At 40.3% G+C, this 19,357-nt stretch overlaps 1 protein-coding gene across 9 annotated transcripts in view; it reads left to right on the top strand.

Moving 5' to 3' along the window:
• The window catches only part of TTN (titin), a 242,512-nt gene that overhangs the window by 23,155 nt on the left and 200,000 nt on the right, over nt 1–19,357 (top strand). For all 9 annotated transcript variants that reach the window (XM_062578197.1, XM_062578204.1, XM_062578203.1 and 6 more), the window contains 21 exons: nt 543–766; nt 872–1,036; nt 1,139–1,307; nt 1,755–3,445; nt 3,535–3,816; nt 4,094–4,360; nt 4,478–4,750; nt 4,870–5,133; nt 5,230–5,490; nt 6,056–6,316; nt 6,735–6,998; nt 7,091–7,351; nt 7,492–7,752; nt 8,190–8,450; nt 8,538–8,679; nt 8,766–8,931; nt 9,121–9,352; nt 9,907–10,191; nt 10,296–10,421; nt 11,261–11,449; nt 15,785–15,841. In XM_062578197.1, coding sequence (XP_062434181.1) covers nt 543–766; nt 872–1,036; nt 1,139–1,307; nt 1,755–3,445; nt 3,535–3,816; nt 4,094–4,360; nt 4,478–4,750; nt 4,870–5,133; nt 5,230–5,490; nt 6,056–6,316; nt 6,735–6,998; nt 7,091–7,351; nt 7,492–7,752; nt 8,190–8,450; nt 8,538–8,679; nt 8,766–8,931; nt 9,121–9,352; nt 9,907–10,191; nt 10,296–10,421; nt 11,261–11,449; nt 15,785–15,841 — 6,101 coding nt within the window. The remainder of the gene's footprint in view (nt 1–542; nt 767–871; nt 1,037–1,138; nt 1,308–1,754; nt 3,446–3,534; nt 3,817–4,093; nt 4,361–4,477; nt 4,751–4,869; nt 5,134–5,229; nt 5,491–6,055; nt 6,317–6,734; nt 6,999–7,090; nt 7,352–7,491; nt 7,753–8,189; nt 8,451–8,537; nt 8,680–8,765; nt 8,932–9,120; nt 9,353–9,906; nt 10,192–10,295; nt 10,422–11,260; nt 11,450–15,784; nt 15,842–19,357) is intronic.

The following is a 19,357-nucleotide window of genomic DNA, read 5'->3' as shown; positions in this document are numbered from 1 at the left end:
CTGTTTTGCCTTCTTAATGAGCAATGTATCTTCCAAAGTACCATCTTTCACATGCATGCCCAGCCACAGTAGCATTTTAACTCGGTAACCGTATTTCTTCTCCATTTTCTGCAAATTTTCTTCTGTAGTTGGAGTTTTAGCACTGCATACTACCCTTACATTCCATCCTTGAAATAGCTGCATTTCTGTAATGGTAAAAATCAGGTGTTGCCATGCATTGTGTTCTCTCTCTGTATACACATACACACACACATAAGCGTACACATGTATGCACAAATGTACACAGAATTGCATCTAGGTCTGTACACTGTCTGAAAAACACTAATTTACCTATGATGAATCCTGATACCATTTGGCTATACAAATTTGCCCTTAAATAACTAAAGAAAATTGACTACAAATAGTAACTTATTTTGTTACCTCTTCTTGCCTATGTAAATTAGAAACTCTTTAAAATAAAAACAGAGTTGAACACTGTTTATCAAGGTGGCCCACTGTTATATGCCATTATCATACATATCTATATTTTCTTTTCCCTCCAGGTCCATTTCTCCACGCTCTCCAAGTCGATCTCCTGCCCGCAGTTCTCCTTCTCGTTCTCCTGCCCGCAGATTGGAAGAAGCTGATGAAGGGCAACTAGAGAGATTGTATAAGCCAGTTTTTGTGCTGAAACCTACATCATTTAAATGTTCACAGGGGCAGACAGCAAGATTTGACTTAAAAGTTGTTGGCAGACCTATGCCAGAGACATACTGGTTCCATAATGGTATATCAGTTTTATTCTCACCAATAATCAATCTTATGAGCATTTTACATCCTTTTGGAACACTGTTTTGAGTGTAACATTTTTTTTGTTTGTACGTATTCACAGGTCAACAAGTGGTTAATGATTATACCCACAAAATAGTGATTAAAGAAGATGGCACCCAATCATTGATCATTGTTCCTGCTATGCCTGATGATTCTGGTGAATGGGCTGTAATTGCACAGAATAGGGCAGGCAAAGCTTCAGTCTCAATGACACTGACTGTAGAAGGTATCTACTTTGCACGTTGTTTTTAGGACACTACAGAGTGTTTCATATTAAAAATATAGTTATGTCATTTCCTCTTGTGATAACTTTCCTTTGCTCTTTCAGCTAAGGAAGACTTAGTCAGACCACACTTTGTGGAAAGACTGAAGAATGTTAGTGTAAAGGAGGGTTCCAGACTGGAAATGGCAGTGAAGGCTACTGGTAACCCTAATCCTGACATTGTATGGCTGAAGAACAGTGACATCATTGTACCTCATAAATACCCCAAAATAAAGTAAGTGAATTTTTTAAGTAGTAAGGAAGTTAATAATCATAGTCTTGCAAAATAGTGAATGCCTCCTAGTGTTTGCTGAATACTTCTGCTTCCATAGAAGGGATACACTAAGGACTTAGTCCAATGACTACTGAAACCAGTAACAGCTTTTGTGTCACAGCAAGGCTAAGAAATGCTTATCTTGTAGGACTAGATTCATTTTTTCCCAGTTTGTTTGTGTATCTGTGTACCTTTTACATTATACAAATCCAATGCTTTTATGACATTATTTTCTACCACTTGTTGAATGCCTAACACAGGAGGAGGACTGTTTGGTCCTTAGGCACTGTACTCATAAACATAAACAAACATAAACAATACGCCATATCCCTCCAGAGATTTTCCTGTGAAGGCTTTGACCTCACTGTGGAGAAGGGAAAATAAAAAAAAAATCTCTTAATATTTCAGGATTGAAGGAACAAAAGGAGCAGCTGCCCTTAAAATTGAATCTACTGCCAGGCAGGATGCTGCATGGTATACTGCTACTGCTATCAATAAAGCTGGACGTGACACTACTCGTTGCAAAGTAAATGTTGAAGTCGAACATGCAGAACCTGAACCAGAAAGGAAATTAATCATTCCAAAAGGGACTTACAAAGCCAAGGAAATTGCAGCACCAGAGTTAGAGCCTCTCCATTTGCGTTATGGTCAAGAGCAATGGGAAGAAGGAGACCTTTATGACAAAGAAAAGCAACAAAAACCATTTTTTAAGAAGAAGCTCACATCATTAAGGCTCAAGCAATTTGGTCCAGCGCATTTTGAGTGCAGGCTTACACCAATTGGTGACCCAACCATGGTGGTGGAGTGGTTGCATGATGGCAAACCCTTGGAAGCAGCCAACAGACTCCGCATGATCAATGAGTTTGGGTACTGTAGCCTGGATTACGGAGTAGCCTATCCCAGAGATAGTGGAGTGATCACTTGCAGGGCAACTAACAAATATGGCACAGACCATACATCTGCTACTTTAATTGTGAAGGATGAAAAAAGCCTTGTGGAAGAATCCCAGTTGCCAGAAGGCAGGAGGGGACTGCAGCGAATTGAAGAGTTAGAGAGAATGGCTCATGAGGGTGCTCTTCCTGCGGTTGCACTGGACCAAAAGGAAAAACAAAAACCAGAAATTGTTTTGGTTCCTGAGCCTGCAAGAGTTCTGGAAGGTGAAACAGCACGATTCCGCTGCCGTGTGACTGGCTATCCTCTACCCAAGGTCAACTGGTACCTCAATGGTCAGCTCATCCGTAAGAGCAAAAGATTTAGACTCCGTTATGATGGGATCTACTACCTGGATATTGTCGACTGCAAATCATATGACACAGGAGAGGTGAAAGTCACTGCAGAGAATCCAGAAGGTTTTATTGAACACAAAGTAAGACTTGAGATCCAGCAGAGGGAAGACTTCAGATCTGTCCTTCGTCGGGCTCCTGAACCCAAGCACGAACCTGTAGTGACAGAGCCTGGAAAACTTCTCTTTGAGGTACAGAAGGTAGATAAACCTGCAGACACAACAACAAAAGAGGTAGTGAAACTGAAAAGGGCTGAAAGAATCAGTCATGAGAAGCTGTCAGAGGAATCTGAAGAGCTGCGTAGTAAATTCAAGCGTAGGACAGAAGAGGGCTATTATGAAGCCATCACTGCTGTGGAGCTTAAGTCTCGCAAAAAAGATGAGTCATATGAAGAAATGTTAAAAAAGACAAAAGAAGAGCTTCTTCACTGGACCAAAGAGATCCCAGAGGAAGAGAAGAAACCACTTCCTCCTGAAGGCAAAATCACCATTCCAACATTCAAACCAGAGAAGGTTGAGCTTAGTCCAAGCATGGAGGCTCCAAAGATATTTGAACGAATTCAAAGCCAGACTGTAGCCCAGGGGACAGATGCCCATTTCCGTGTGAGAGTAGTAGGGAAACCAGATCCTGAGTGCCAGTGGTTCAGAAATGGTGTGCAGATTGAAAGGACTGATCGTGTATATTGGTACTGGCCTGAAGATAATGTTTGTGAATTGGTCATCAGAGATGTGACTTCTGATGATTCTGCCAGCATCATGGTGAAAGCAGTCAATATAGCTGGTGAAACTTCCAGCCATGCTTTCCTGTTAGTACAAGGTAATTTAAATTCTTTATCCTGCTGCTTATCATATTGTGTTAATCTATATGGCTGATGTATGGCTGATTCACTCAATATTGTTTTGCAGCCAAGCAGTTGATTAGTTTCACCCAAAAATTACAAGATGTTGTTGCTAAAGAGAGAGATTCCATGGCAACATTTGAGTGTGAGACATCAGAACCCTTTGTCAAAGTGAAATGGTTTAAGGATGGAATTGAGATTCATTCTGGAGACAAATACAGGATGCACTCTGACAGAAAGGCTCATTTTCTCTCTGTACTAATGATTGAAATGTCTGATGCTGATGACTATAGCTGTGCACTAGCAGAAGATGATTCTGTAAAGACTACTGCAAAGCTTACTGTTGAAGGTGAGAACCACACAGCTTAGTACCATGCAGTACTTTTATTTTCCCCTGAGGCAGATTTCACTTTAAAATATGAACTATTAAGTTGTCATCTTGAACATTACTGTATAACAGACTGTAGAAATGTTCAAATTCCTGTCATATTCTCTAAATACAATAGTAAAGTTTGGAAATACACTTTTGTAAAGTGGTTATGTTATGTTTATGTTTATTTCTTTAGGCCTAGCTTCAGGAGTATTTAATCAAGCTAATTTATGAATGTGATTATTTTCACCTGTAGGTGCTGTGGTTGAGTTTATTAAAGAACTTGAGGATGTTGAAGTCCCAGAATCCTTCTCAGGTGAACTTGAATGTGAGGTTTCTCCAGAAGACGTGGAGGGGAAATGGTATCATGGAGATGTTGAACTCACTTCTAATCATAAATATGTGATTACATCCCGCCGTGGTCGCCAAATCCTCACTATTAAAGATGTTAATAAAGATGATCAAGGAGAGTATAGCTTCATTGTTGATGGGAAAAGGACTCGCTGCAAACTGAAGATGAAACGTAAGAGTTTCTAATACTTACGTTACCTATATAACATAGTTGACCTATATTTTATATCCCAATATGCATCACTTTTTTTTTTATCTGAGAATTAATTAACTTCATTTTGTTCCACAGCTCGTCCCATGGTTATTCTTCAGGGACTTACTGATCAAAAAGTCTGTGAGGGAGATATTGTACAACTTGAAGTTAAAGTCTCCCTAGAAAATGTGGAAGGAGTCTGGATGAAAGACGGTCATGAAATTCAATCAAGTGATCGTATTCACGTTGTATTGGATAAACAGTCACACATGTTACTGATTGAAGATGCAACAGAGAAAGATAGTGGAACTTACTCTTTTAGTGTTCCTGGTCTTGGACTTTCAACTACTGGACGGGTCACTGTGTACAGTAAGTCATTATTCATGATTTTGAAGGTGTGATTGATATTTTCAGCCTTTTTGTACTACCTCTTCTGAGTCTTCTTAGGCTTAGGTTTTTTCATGATGAGTATTTTTGTGACTTGACAGGTGTGGACATAGTAGTGCCTCTAAAAGATGTTCACGTAGTTGAAGGAACAAAAGCTATCCTTGAATGCAAAGTTTCAGCTCCTGATGTGTCTTCCTCCAAATGGTACTTAAATGATCATCAGATAAAGCCTGATGAACGTGTACAAGCTGTGTGTAAAGGCACTAAACAGAGGCTAGTGCTTACCAGAACCCATGCATCGGATGAAGGACATTACAAACTAATGGTTGGCAAAGTTGAAACAAGTTGCAATGTCACAGTTGAAGGTAGGTGTTCTTTAAGATGCATAGTTCTTTGTGAAACAGTTCCTTTAAATAAACAATGAAGGCAACTGATACATTTGTCATATGCTCTTTTTACAGAAATTCAGATTATCAGAGGTCTTCATGACATTACCTGTACTGAAACACAGAACGTGTCCTTTGAGGTTGAGCTCTCCCATTCAGGAATTGATGTAGTTTGGCAATTCAAAGGCCAAGAGATCAAGGCTGGTCCTAAACATAGAATTGAAGCACGTGGCAAAATATATAAATTGACAGTGGTGAAAATGATGAAAGATGATGAAGGAGAATATGTATTTTATGCTGGAGAGAAGAAAACATCTGGGAAGCTCATAGTTGCAGGTTAGTAGCTTAAAGTCCAAGATTCTTATTTCACTGTGATTTAAAAAAAACAAGTTCAATGTACTCTATATTGTAAATGTTGCAATTGAGATGTTTCAGTGCTTTCTTTGCCTTTGTTTTATCTTCTTTTATCTTGAAATTGTTTGCTCTTCTCCACGTCTTTTCTGTGAGCTGTATAATTTATATTAAATAAAGCCTTTAAGCAAGTGCTTATCTGTTTTGCTGAATCAGAGCCATAACGTGAAGCACTATAGCACACTTTTGATGTCATTAATGTAAGAAAGAAGGATTTTTTTCTTGAATGTTCATATCTCTGTATAAATGTTCACTGTCTGGCAATAAAGATAATAAATGAGAATAACTAAGGATAGAAGTAAGAAACATCCTTTTGTCATGTTAAGGTCACATTCTATTCTCAGATTTTCACAGATGTCAAAATGACACCTATGGGCATGCTGAAAATTAGGGCAAAGAATTCTACCCAGCACCTGCTTTCCAGCTGGTTTCATTTCAGCATAGGGGAAAGCGGAACAGCAGTTCAACATGTGTTTTTGCTTCCGCACAGGTGGTGCCATTTTGAAGCCTCTCACTGACCTGACTGTGGCCGAGTCCCAGAGAGCTGTCTTTGAATGTGAGGTGGCAAATCCCGAATCAGATGGCCAGTGGCTAAAAAATGGTAAACCATTACCTATGACAGACCACTACTGCGCTGAATCAGATGGTGTAAAGAGGAGGCTCAATATCCCTGCCACAAAACTGGATGATATCGGCGAATATAGCTATGAAGTAGCGAGCTCTAAGACGTCTGCTAAACTGAAGGTTGAAGGTCAGTTTTTTTTGTGATTAACTGATATCTTTAAGACTCAATCCAACATCACTCACTTGGTCTTGGATCAGGCCGTAAGATGCAAGTAAGTTTTGCCGCATTGTTTGAAAGTCTTTTTTGTATTATGATGGGCTTTCTCAAGTTATAAGTTTCTTGCATTTTGGAGCCTCCATAGTTTGAATTTAGCATGATATTTTAATAAAAGCACATTTTGTATAAGGTAGTGGTAGGTACATAAGCAGCATTTGCCAGTCGTGTGGCGAACATTTCAATAAAGAACAATTGTTTCTCATGCGTGCTGCAAGGAAGTGTTCCTTTTTTCTGTTCTAAGCACACCACTGCACTTTTGGTGGTAACCATAAAAATCAACATATGCATACTTGATCTTAAAGCACTGTGATTATTTTTCTTTCCCTAGCTGTTAAGATAAAGAAGACACTGAAGAACTTGACTGTGACAGAAACACAGGAGGCAGTTTTTAGCGTAGAACTGACCCATCCTGATGTGAAAGGAGCTCTGTGGATTAAAAATGGTGTTGAACTTGAATCAAGTGACAAATATGAGATTTCAGTGAAAGGAACTGTTCACACACTAAAAATCAAACACTGTGCTGTCACCGATGAGTCCGTATATAGCTTTAAGCTTGGAAAGATAGGGGCAAATGCCAGACTTCATGTGGAAAGTAAGTTGATTTGTTTTGAAGATCCGCTTTAAAGTGTGGGTTAAAATTCAAATCGAACACGCTACTGAATTCTGGTAACTCTCTTCCTTAAGCTGTCAAGATCATCAAAAAGCCAAAGGATGTGACCGCTTTGGAAAATGCTGTTGCCTCTTTTGAACTGAGTGTATCCCACGATACTGTACCAGTCCGATGGTTCCACAAAAATGTTGAGCTTAAACAAAGTGATAAATATAAGATGATCTCTCAAAGGAAAGTTCACAAGTTGATGCTGCATAATGTATCTCCTGCTGATGCTGGGGAATACACAGCTCTTGTTGGGCAACTTGAGTGCAAAGCAAAACTGTTTGTAGAAAGTAAGTATTTCATGCCACATCGTGTCATACAGAACAACTTGACCTGACACTTAACAGTCTGTTACCCTTATTTTGCAGTCTTACACACATACTGAGTTTAAAAAAAAAATCCTTTCTTTTCCTTTTTTTTTTTTCCATAGCCATACACATCACAAAGACCATGAAAAGTATTGAGATTCCTGAGACCAAAACTGCCTCTTTTCAATGTGAAGTTTCTCATTTCAATGTACCCGCTGTCTGGTTGAAAAATGGTGTGGAGATTGAAATGAGTGAGAAGTTCAAAATAGTGGTCCAAGGGAAACTCCATCAGCTCAATATCATGAACACAAGCAGTGAAGATTCTGCAGAGTATACATTTGTCTGTGGAAATGACAGAGTCAGCGCAACTCTGACAGTAAAACGTATGTGAAAATGAAATTAACCAAAACATTTTACAGTTACCAGTAACAGATTTTATGTTAATACACATACTTGATGCAATTCAGATAGAACTGTCACTGTTGTAGAAGTATTTTCAAATTAACTGCATAAATTCCATTTTTAAAAGAGATCTAGCATCGGTGAATTTGAAAGTCAAGTCTTGAATCCTTCTATTTTTGGCTAATATGTCTAAATACTGAGTCACCATAGGAGACAAAATTTGGGTTCTTATGTCATTCAGAAGTTTTGGAAAATGTAATTATAGCATTGATTCTGGACATAGAGATGCAGGCTTTGATATTAATGTCACCTAAAATCACAATCTATCTTGATGAATTTTAAACATCTGAGATCCAGTTAAGGTTTAAAATAAAGCAAAAAAAAATAAAATAAACTATGTCCATTTCTTTTGTTTTAGCCATCCTGATTACCTCCATGCTAAAAGACATCAATGCTGAAGAAAAAGATACAATAACATTTGAAGTTACAGTTAACTATGAAGGTATCTCATATAAGTGGCTAAAGAATGGGATAGAAATAAAATCAACTGATAAATGTCAGATACGAACAAAGAAGCTCACACACTCCCTCTCCATAAGGAATGTGCATTTTGGTGATGCTGCAGAGTACAGCTTTGTTGCTGGGAAAGCAGCTTCATCAGCCACTTTATACGTGGAAGGTATTTACCGTCTTAATTCACATATTTAGTGACCTTTATGGCTTCAATAAGAGCATGGCACTCATACTACTTTTTTTTTTTCCCTAGCTCGTCACATTGAATTTAGGAAACATATTAAAGATATTAAAGTTGTGGAGAAGAAGAGGGCTATTTTTGAATGTGAGATTTCAGAGCCTGACATTCAGGTCCAGTGGATGAAGGATGGACAAGAACTTCAGATTGGTGACAGGTAAGTGATTGTTTCTGCACCATATTAACTTTTTCTTATATATTTACCCCCAGGAAATAACTTACTTTTCTTTCTGATGTCCTTAGAATGAAAATTCAGCGGGAGAAATATGTCCATCGTCTCATCATTCCTTCCACTAGAATGTCTGATGCTGGTCAGTACACTGTAGTAGCAGGTGGAAACACATCCAGTGCCAATCTGATAGTGGAAGGTCGTGACATTCGTATCAGAAGCGTCCGTAAAGATGTTCAGGTATAACATATACAAAGCTTTGTATAACATATACATAACTTTGTAGCTCTCACTCAAAGAGTAGTTCAAAGGAAGTGCAAGAGTCCTAGAACAATAAACTGTAATCATAAGGCCAGGGTCTCCTTCTGGAATGGAGGAGCATCTGTAAAAATAGATGCTATTTATAATATTTATTCTACTTGTTCAAAGGTCGTTGAGAGACAAAGAGCTGAAATTGAATTTGAAGTCAATGAAGATGACATTGAAGCCCAGTGGTATAAGGATGGAATTGAGATCAACTTCCAGTATGAGGAAAGATACAGTTATGTGGTACAAAGGAGAGTTCATCGGATGAGCATCTTTGAAACCACTTACTCTGATGCTGGGGAGTACACTTTTGTTGCAGGACGGAATAGGAGCTCTATTGTTCTCTATGTGAATGGTATGTGTATCCATAAACAATACTTTGACTGCATTTATTATCCCACGTTTTTCTGTTCTCTTAATTCTAACAGTGAAAATCAAAGATAAATCCAAGGGGCATAATAACTCTTAAACATTGCCAAAATCTGTATATGCGTGGATGTTTCTTGTTCATTCATTCTATCAAAATAGCCAGCTAGCTGATGAAAATGCTACAGCATTTCCCATGTCTATTTAGGTCAGGAAATTCTTAAGACTAAACTAGTTCAGAGATATGAACAAATACGCCTTGTCATAGGGATTTACCTAACAATTGTTGGAGATACTTTACCTGAAAACACTTATAACAGCACAACTGCTTCTGTTAAGGCAATTGTTCCTTGGGCATTCCACTACGATCAAGAAAAAGGATGGATTTTTCATAAGCAAGCAAGAATGGGTGGAATAAGATTTTTAAAAACATCTTTTTTGCTAATATTTTTGAAGTCTTGATAGATGCTGATAATGAGATTTCTGTCTCTCTTTCTCATTCTGTTTCTTTTTTCATTCCCCCCCCCCCGCCCCAATTTGCAGCTCCAGAGCCACCCCAGATTATCCAGGAGCTACAGCCAACCACTGTGGAGTCTGGTAAACCTGCCCGTTTCTGTGCTATGATATCAGGCAAACCTCAGCCCAAAATTTCCTGGTACAAAGATGATCAGCAGCTTTCTCCAGGCTTCAAGTGCAAATTTCTTCATGATGCACAAGAATATACTCTATTGCTGATTGAGACTTTCCCTGAAGATGAAGCAGTGTACACCTGTGAAGCAAAAAATGACTATGGAGTTGCTACAACTTCAGCTTCACTTTCAGTGGAAAGTGAGTTTTCTGGGCTCGTAACAATGCTATGAAATAGCACTGTCAACATTCTGGTATGTGTGGTCTTCACTGATTAACAATGATTTCTTTGTCTTATCCTTTAGTCCCAGAAGTGGTTTCTCCTGAGCTAGAAGTGCCAGTGTATCCACCAGCTGTCCTAATACCACTTCGTGACGCTGTTACATCTGAGGGACAGTCTGCTCGTTTTCAGTGCAGAGCTACAGGGACAGGTAGGTTTAATGAAATCCTGTACATCTTCTCATCTCAGAATTCTTCCTCTTGAACTCAGAACAAATGAAACAGTTTACGTGCTGAAATCAACCTTTCGCTAAAGGTAAAGTTATTTCATATACTCACACAGCAAAGTGTTAGTCAATAGTTCACTGCCAGCTAGCAGTTAATCAAGTCATATAGCAAAGAGAGCAGCAAAGAGGAAATTTATAAATTGTCCTAAACATTAAGCATTTTTAAAAAGAAGATCTAGCACATTTGTTTCAAAAAATGTATCTTTGGAAACCTTCCCAGTGTTTCAAATACTAAATGAAGTCTGAAAACTGTCAGTAACATGTAGAGTTTCAAAACATGGAGTATCATGCTGGGAAAAGCATTACCCTGTTAAATTGTCATGAAAAAAGACAAAGTTTCTGATCTCACCTAGTATCACAGCAGTTAAACAGACAGGCCAAAATAGTACCTGGACCTTTGCTCTAAAATCATTATCGTTCCTCAATATTTTATATAAGACTTCCTCTGATTTTGTCTTTAGCAATGTATTTTAAAACTTTTACTTTAAGAGGGGAAAGGGAAGAATGGTTTTTGCTCAAGACTGTAGCAGCCCTGGAATCAGTGTTCCTATGCAAACATTGTCAGTCTGGAAATCAAAATTAAAAGCAACAAGTAGGCCATTTTCCACTGATTATACATAACAACAGAAATACAAGGCATATTCAAATTCAAAAAAGATATTTGAGATAGAAATATTTCTATTTGGTGTATATATAGAAGAAATGTTTACTTTCAGATCTAATATCGTACCTTAAACATTTTTCTTCTTGTGTTGCTTGAGCAGACCTGAAAATCTCTTGGTATAGCAAAGACAGAGAGATCAAGCCATCGCGTTTCTTTAGAATGACTCAGTTTGAAGACACTTACCAACTGGAGATTGCAGAAGCTTATCCAGAAGATGAAGGGATCTATACCTTTGTGGCTAGTAATTCTGTAGGCCAAGTGACAAGCACTGCTACCTTGAAGTTAGAAGGTACAACGTGCAATTAAAGAGGAAATCTTATTTAGGTTGTGTTCCAAACTAATCTTAATATACACTGATACTTGTATGTGAGTCATTGTCTGTCACATTGTTGTTTTTTAACTCAGCTAATTGCTGCCATTTACAATGTTCAAAGCATATATGTGTGTCTAAAATATAAGCCAGGCACAGGAAAATCTGTTTTAGTGTTCCATGTACTTCACCTTTTCATTATCTCCAGTATTAGAATCTGGCATGTCCCAAACATGGTAGAAACCCTCTTTCTAATGGAAATAGATTCAATAGATTTGAGTTGCTTGTGAGGAGAAACTAGAAACAGTTTTAGTGAATATAAGGTATTCTGAAAGTGCTGAAAACATGTTGAATAAAGGTGTGAACCAGCCTTACATAGCTGAAAAGGAATAGCTTATATTCATATGAATTGTTACAACATTGACAAAACTTTTAGAACAGAAATATTGACTGGAAAATTTGATATTTAAATTTTATATTCTCAATGTTTATTAACCATAAATATTTCCTTCTTTTTTTTTTTTTTTTTTTTTTTTTTTCCAACAGATTTTATAAATGGTGAATTAGAATGATTCATGGTGTTAAGTTGCAAGATAGAAAAAGATCTTGAATGAGAGAGAAAACTGATTGTAGTGTTGTAGTGTAGGGTAACAAATTAAAAGTTGGCATGCTTCTTTTCAGGATTTAAAAAGGTTGAAGAAGTTACATCAGAGTCCCATTGGCATGTTTCTTCATCTGTTTCACTTAAGGAGGAGTCTGTTGGCCAAAGGCCCACCTTTATCCAGCCTATTTCAAGCTGCAGGGTATGCAGCGGGGAAACTGCCAGATTTCAAGCTAGAGTCTCTGGCATGCCCAAACCAGAAATACAGTGGTTTCATAATCAACAGCTAATGTTGCCAACAAAAGACATAGTTTTCCACTTTGATGAGTCTACAAGCACAGCTATGCTGATAATAGTAGATGCTTTCTTAGAGCATGCTGGTCAATACTCTTGCAAGGCAAGAAATAGTGCTGGAGAAACAACTTGTACAGCTACACTTACAGTGACTGCAGAAGGTAAAGCCCCATTTTTGCTTCAGAGGGATGCAGTTTGTTATACATCACACTTTCACATTATTACTAATATACTTCTTTCTTCATTTCATACCTTTTCTTTCATAGCTAATGTTAGTAGTACTACTTGTAACCAAGCCACTCTCATTTCTTCCATTTAGACTGCAGTATATTTGGAGATTTGCAAATTTGTATTTTGATATAGGTCAGAAAACAGAATCATTGTGCTGAAGGAGTACATACTTTTAAAACCAGGACTTAAGTGATGTTTACAGCATTACTGATGTACTCAGCACTATCCTATAGAAAAAAGAGAAAATACCTCCTTAAAAGGCGTTGTAACAGGTTATCCAGTACTGAATTGGAGAACTTCAGTGGAAGAAGAGACAAACATCAACTGTCTCAACTGCATGACTAGATTAGGCATCATTTGTCATTCATATATTCTTTGTGTCAAGAGCATAGTGCATCTGGCATGCTAAGTTTTCAAATGAAGATATTTCATTTTCATCCTCCATGCTATGTGATATTGCTCAGAGCATGATCCAGTAAAGTTCTTTAGATATTAATATTATTGTTATTTTTTGTTACTTGATTACACAGTGCAAGCCCTAGATAGGCAAAGTTCTGGGAAAGATGTAAAAGAGTCTAACCGGCCACAGGCAATATCAGAACTTCATGTTCCTCCTTTCACAAAGAAGGACATTAAAACCTATCAAAAAGAATTTAAATCAGTGCAACAACCATCACAGGAATTGGGTATACAGGTTTTTGAAAGTCTGTCGGAAAGTTTGACCATGAAAGCTACGTCAGTTGAAGAAAGAGAAGCCATGCACACAACGATCCTTTCCCAGACATCTCAGAGCACCAGGATCTCTATGGCCACTGCTCAGGAAATGAAGGATACACCTCCAAAGATTCTCCTGCAGCTCAGAGACCTAACTGTGAAATGCGGTGACACTGCACAGTTCATATGTGCCTTAGAAAATGAATTTTTCTCCAAGTTTCTTTGGGCCCACAGAGGTGAAAGAGTAGAATTATCTGAAAAACTGAAGATATCACAAAATGGAAGTGTCCTGCTGCTCACAATTCTTAATGCCCAGATGACAGATCAAGGACCATACAGCTGTACTGTATACAATCATCACGGAGAGGCAACAACTACTGCAGTACTAACTGTCAAAGGTGGTTATCTGACTTTTAACATTATAACTTACCTTTTTCAACCTCATTATCACCACCCCAGCTCACTCACATTTCCCTTATTACCAGTATTAATTGAGAAAGCTGTAGTCATAATGCTTTGGATTTTTTTTGCCCTACATTTAGAGCTCTATTCATAAGTGGCATGTATGGCACTACCAGGAAGGTAGTATTGTAACTTGCTTGGAAAGTCTGTCACGTTTCTTCCCAGCAAGCCACAGCTGTATAAGGCTTTTTATTCCTCGTATCCTTTATGATGTGCAGTGAGACATAAAGCAAAAAGGATGGCAGGAATTTTTGCATTTTGAAATGATTCCTGAAGCTGGAGTTTAAGGAGGAAGATAATGTCAGATTAGCATTATTGAACTAGGTACCTGCTCATTCCAATTTGTATGGGGCCAACTTGTTTTTCATATGTCAGGCAGTCAATATGGGACAACACACCTGAAAGGATTAATAGATGCAATTTTTGTCTCTTTCCAAGAATATATTACTGAGTGGTCTTCTACCCTTCACTTTCTCTGAAATGCAGGTATTTATTTTTAAGACCCCTTCCCCTTCTTCCTAACATCAAAGTATTAAAATCTTGGTAGTGTTACCACTTATAGCAATGATTTTGGACTATAGGTTCTCTGATGTGATGTTCTTTGGCAGTGAAGACCCAAAAGTGCATTGTTGCCCCAGTTTTGCTGAGCCCAAAGGAATCAACTGCAGAAGAATAAGATGAATAATGATGAAGCCGTGCCGTCGTGTCACTGATTTGGCACTTTCATATTGAAATTTATGTCTTCACTGCTAAGCTTCAGGTCATTCTGCATTTCCACAATTTTCTGCTGCTTTCTTCTATGTTCAGAGGAAGAACATTCAATTGAAGCTTTTATTAGCTCTTATGGATCAAATCTTGGTCCCTTAGGTTTAAGTGGGAACTAGACTTAGCCCCGTATGAATAGAGCTCTTAAATGTGTAATCATTTGGGTATTTAATAGCCTTATTTTAGCACTAATATGCTGGAAATTCTTTTCAGTACTAATGACCTTTTTTCCCTAAATATAAGGATATTTTTTTATTCCTGGAAAACATCTGACCTAATCCTTTTCCTAACTTTATTCTTACCTAGCTAAAGAAGCACAAGCCAAAGCAGTAACAAAAATTACCCTTGAATCAGATACTAAAAGCTTTAAAGCAACCAAAGAGTGTCAGTTTAAGACATCTGAAGTTAAGCAAGAATCTTCCAAGAAAACCTCCAGCTTGTTCATAACTACATCCCAAAGACCACAAGAACCTGAGAAACAAAGGAACAGAGTCTACTATCCTGATGTTGTGCCATGTGAAGATATCACAGAAACTGATGCCGAAGCACCAGAGTTTCTTGAAACTCTGCCTCCAGAAACCACAGTAAAAGAAGGAGATGATGTGTTACTCTTTTGTATAACGAAGGGCATACCTACACCTTGTGTGATCTGGCTGTGCAATCAGCTAATAGTTGAGGAGTCTGCATTGTGTTCCTTAAAACACGATGGGCCACTGTGCAGTTTAAGATTATTAAAAGTTGGTCAGAACCACAGGGGTATATACAAGTGCAGAATAGTTAATTCTGCAGGACAAGCCGAGTGCAGCACCCATCTGAGAGTGACAGGTTGGCAACTGCATGTTCCTTCCAAGTATCAATTCCTCCTGTATAGCACCATTGAATTCAAGTACATTCATTCCCTGGGAGATAATAAAGAGTGAGAAGCATCTTACCAGTCTGTGGATTGCTGAGTGTTTTCCTTAGGCATTTAAGGCATGATAAAGGCATGTTATATTAGAAATCTTCCCCCGCCCTTCAAAAAGGAAAGTAAAACCTGTAGAAAAGTGTACATTGCAAACAAGTTTGAAAGCATTCAGTCACTTTGTTCTCAAGATTTATCAAGCGCTTGAGTTGTTTGGCATGCTTTTATGTGTACGTTTTTGTGAATTTCTGTATCATTGCAACAGAGACTGAATGTTCTTACTTCATAATGAGTTGATTGGCATGTTTAGCAATTAAGCTCAAAAATCTTTGTCTTTTTATTCTAGCTCCTGAAAAAATTATTCATGAGAAGGTAGAGGAAGAAATTGAACTGGAAGTGAAAGGTACAGTCACTGATAATGTTACATTGAAGTAGACAATTAGTACCAGTAATTAGTAACATTGTGAAGGGCTTTTATTTGCTCACATATAGTGTCTGATGGGGAAAGTATAAAAGACTTTGAAACAGATTGGAATATGCTGCATGTTTGTTTTGATATGCAAAGGGTTACCTGCATTATAAGGTTATTTAAGTTTTAAAATATGTTTAAAACTTTAAATTTATAATTTTGCAGCTCTATTCTTAACTTCTACTTCATGCTTTGCAGCTGTTCACAAAGCTTTTATTTCGTCCATTTCCTTTTGAATGCATGGAATAGTTTACTTCAGAAGGAAGTTAAAAATATCTTAATAATATGAATTTTAAATAAGTTAGCAACCTAACATTAATCAATTCAGTGGACACAATTAGATGGATAAGGTATATCAGAAAGCATTTGTTGTTGAGGAAATGTGAAAGCTTACACATTCTCATTGATTCCTTGCACTTTATTTATATACATTAATTCATCTTTATACATCTCTTACCTTGGCTTGCAGATAGCACATAAGGTCCATGTTGCTTGCTTTTTTTCCTGTGCATAACACTGTGAAGTTAGTGGCTGTATTAGTTCGAATAAACGCCTTCTCATTTCATGTTAGCTAATTACTTACGTTTTTTGTATATCTTTCAAAATATTTTTTCTCAATTGTTTGAACATTTAATCCACCACTAGAAGGGTCAGAAAGGGCGTTTATTCTACTGTCTGCAAGTCAGGTAAGATTTTCTTCTTTGCCACCCAAAGACATACACAGCTTTTCCGGTCAGCAAAACATACACGCAGAGGAACGTGTTATTTTGAAATTCATTTTTGTTTGTTCAAGAAGAAATTTCCACAGTCTGAAGAAAGAACAGACAACGAACGATTTTCGTGTCAATCTTTAAAACAGAGCAAGGCTTTGCGTTTATTCGAACAAATATGGTGAGTGAATTACTTTTTTTTTTCCTGGGTGTGTGATGAAATCTGTTGCATGCCCATTATTTAATTCAATATATTGCTATTTTTTTCAATCAGATGGTAGACCGAGTGGGGCACAGTGTAACTCAGTGTCCTTCTTTTGCAGAGCAGCACAGTGAGACGAGCCTCGAGGGATCCGGGGAAGCGGCAGCACTGGCTTGCCCCCAGAAACGCAAACCGACCTTCACGCAGGGCCTCAAGTGTAGGTCTGTCTTGGAGGGGGACCCTGCGCTCTTCCAGTGCAAGCTGGTGGCATGCCCGCCACCCCACATGGCCTGGTTTCACAACAACCGGCCAGTCCATCAGGACTGGCGCAAGGTGATCCGCACCGAGAGTGAGGCGCACACGCATCGCGCCAGCCTGGAGGTGCGGGACGTGCGGGAGCGCGATGCTGGCAGCTATAGGGTATTTGCAATTAACAGTGAGGGCTCAGCTGAGTCCACTGCCTCGCTGCTGGTGGCACACAGTGGGGAGCAGCAGGGCTTGGGCCTGGCAGGGAAGGCGGAGTGGATGCGGGAGAGCTGGGAGTGCCTGCTGCAGCAGCGGCAGCAGGACCGGCTGCGGGTGGTGCTCCGCTGCACCGGTTCACCCTTTGACAAGAGGCAGGAGGCTGAGCAGCTTCTGCGAGACCTCTCCCGAGGCCGGGGCATGGTGCGGACCATCCGCTTCCAGAGGCTACCGCCTGCAGGGTCTCGCCACCTGCGGCTGGCGTGCAGCAGGGAGCACAGTGGCATGGTGGTGGATGGTGAGGAGCTGCTAGATGAGGAGGTCCGCCGGAAGCTGCGGCGGCTGCGGGAGGCAAAGAGGGCGGCACTGGAAAAGAAGAGGGACTCCCTCACCTCCCTGCCTGCGGAGGGCCCTCCTGAGGAGCCTAGTCTGCCTGAGGTGCCTGTCACAGCAGATAGCTCAGAGGCCCTTGAGGTGCAGGCAGTGATGGGGCTCAGTGGGCCCAAGGCAGCAGGCAACAGGCGGAAAGGACCAGGTGGGCTCCTGAAGCCCTGCCCACCCCTCTTTGTCCAGGAAGTCGAGCCCCAGGAGGGCACTGAGGGGCAGAGTTGTGCCTTCTCCTGCCTCTTCCATGGCCACCCACAGCCCACAGTCACTTGGTACAACAATGCTGAGCCCGTGGCGCGCGTTCCCGGCACTGCTGTCCACACCACGGAGTGCCGTTCCACACTTAGCTTCCCAGCCCTGCTCCCACAGCATGGTGGCACTGTGACCTGTGTGATCTTCAACCTCCTGGGAACAGCCAGCACCTCAGCTGCACTACACGTAAGGCAGCTGACACTGCCACTCCACGAGACTGTGGAGGAGGAAGAGCTAGAGAAGGTGGAAGAGAAGGAAGAGGAGGAAGTCAGCCTGGCCTTTGCAGCAGAGCAGGAGCTGCTGAGTGCTGCTCCAGACTCAGACCTGCTGTCACTGCCTGTGGAAATCAAAATTACTGCCCCCACTCCAACGCCAGAGCAAGACGTGGAGGTGAGGGAGACCATGCAGCCCCCTCCAGACCAGGCTGTTCCTGCCATAAAGCACAAATTCAAGTTTTCCTTTGATGTGGGAAATGAGCCACCTCAAATAGTGGCAGAAGCCCCAGCACACATCCATTGCCATGAAGGAGAGACAGTGGTGCTGGACTGTGCTGTGTCCGGGAAGCCACCACCATCTGTGGTCTGGTTCCTGAATGGCCAGAATTTGTCTGCGAGCAAGAGGCTTAGGTTTGAGGAAGGCGAGGATGGTACACACCGCTTACATATCCGAGGGGTCTCTGTCCTGGATGCCGGGCTGTATTGTTGCGTGGCTGAGAACGTGGCAGGAAGAGTGCAGACTGCCTCCAAGCTCTCAGTGCAGCCCAGTGCACCCAGATTGTATAGCAAGGACGAAGGCACTGAGGGAATGCCCACCATGGAACATGCTATGCACTTCCAAGGCCTCGGCACAGTTGGTCAGGAGGAAGAGGATCAGATCACATTCTCCAAAGAGCAGGAAGGCTGCCTTCCCTGGTCCCTGCAGCTGTCTGTATCTCCCGCTGAGCACTCAGAAGAGGGATGCCAAGATATCAAGAGTGGTGAGATGAAGGAAAAAATGGTGCTGGATACTATAGAGTTTTGTGCAAGGCAGGGGATGGGTTTTGCAGAGGAGAGTATAGGGGATGTAGATGGCATTTCTGAGATAAGGCAGCACAGGGAAGAAGCAGTCCCTGAGAAACACAGCTTTGGAACTGATGCCACCAACTTGCACCACATCATGTCCGGTGAGGAGAATGAAATGGTGGCTAAGGACTCAGGCCACTTTTCAGAGGAGCTGGAGGCTGAAGGAGACAAGCTGGGCCTACCTACAGACACTCTGCCCTGCGACATGTTGGAGTCACCATTTGTGGAAGTGAAAGGTCAAATACATATCTCTGAGCAGACTACTCCAGAACAGGAGTGCAAGAATCCACAGTTTTTCATTCCTATATCTCCACTGGCACAAGAAGAGAGGAATTGCAACTATATGGTGGAGAACAATGCCTCTGCCTGGGAGACA

Source organism: Rhea pennata, chromosome 6, assembly GCF_028389875.1.
Source record: "Rhea pennata isolate bPtePen1 chromosome 6, bPtePen1.pri, whole genome shotgun sequence".
Taxonomy (NCBI): Eukaryota; Metazoa; Chordata; class Aves; order Rheiformes; family Rheidae; genus Rhea; species Rhea pennata.
The sequence above is the reverse complement of the archived record's forward strand: the minus strand, read 5'-3'. Positions and strand labels throughout refer to the sequence as shown.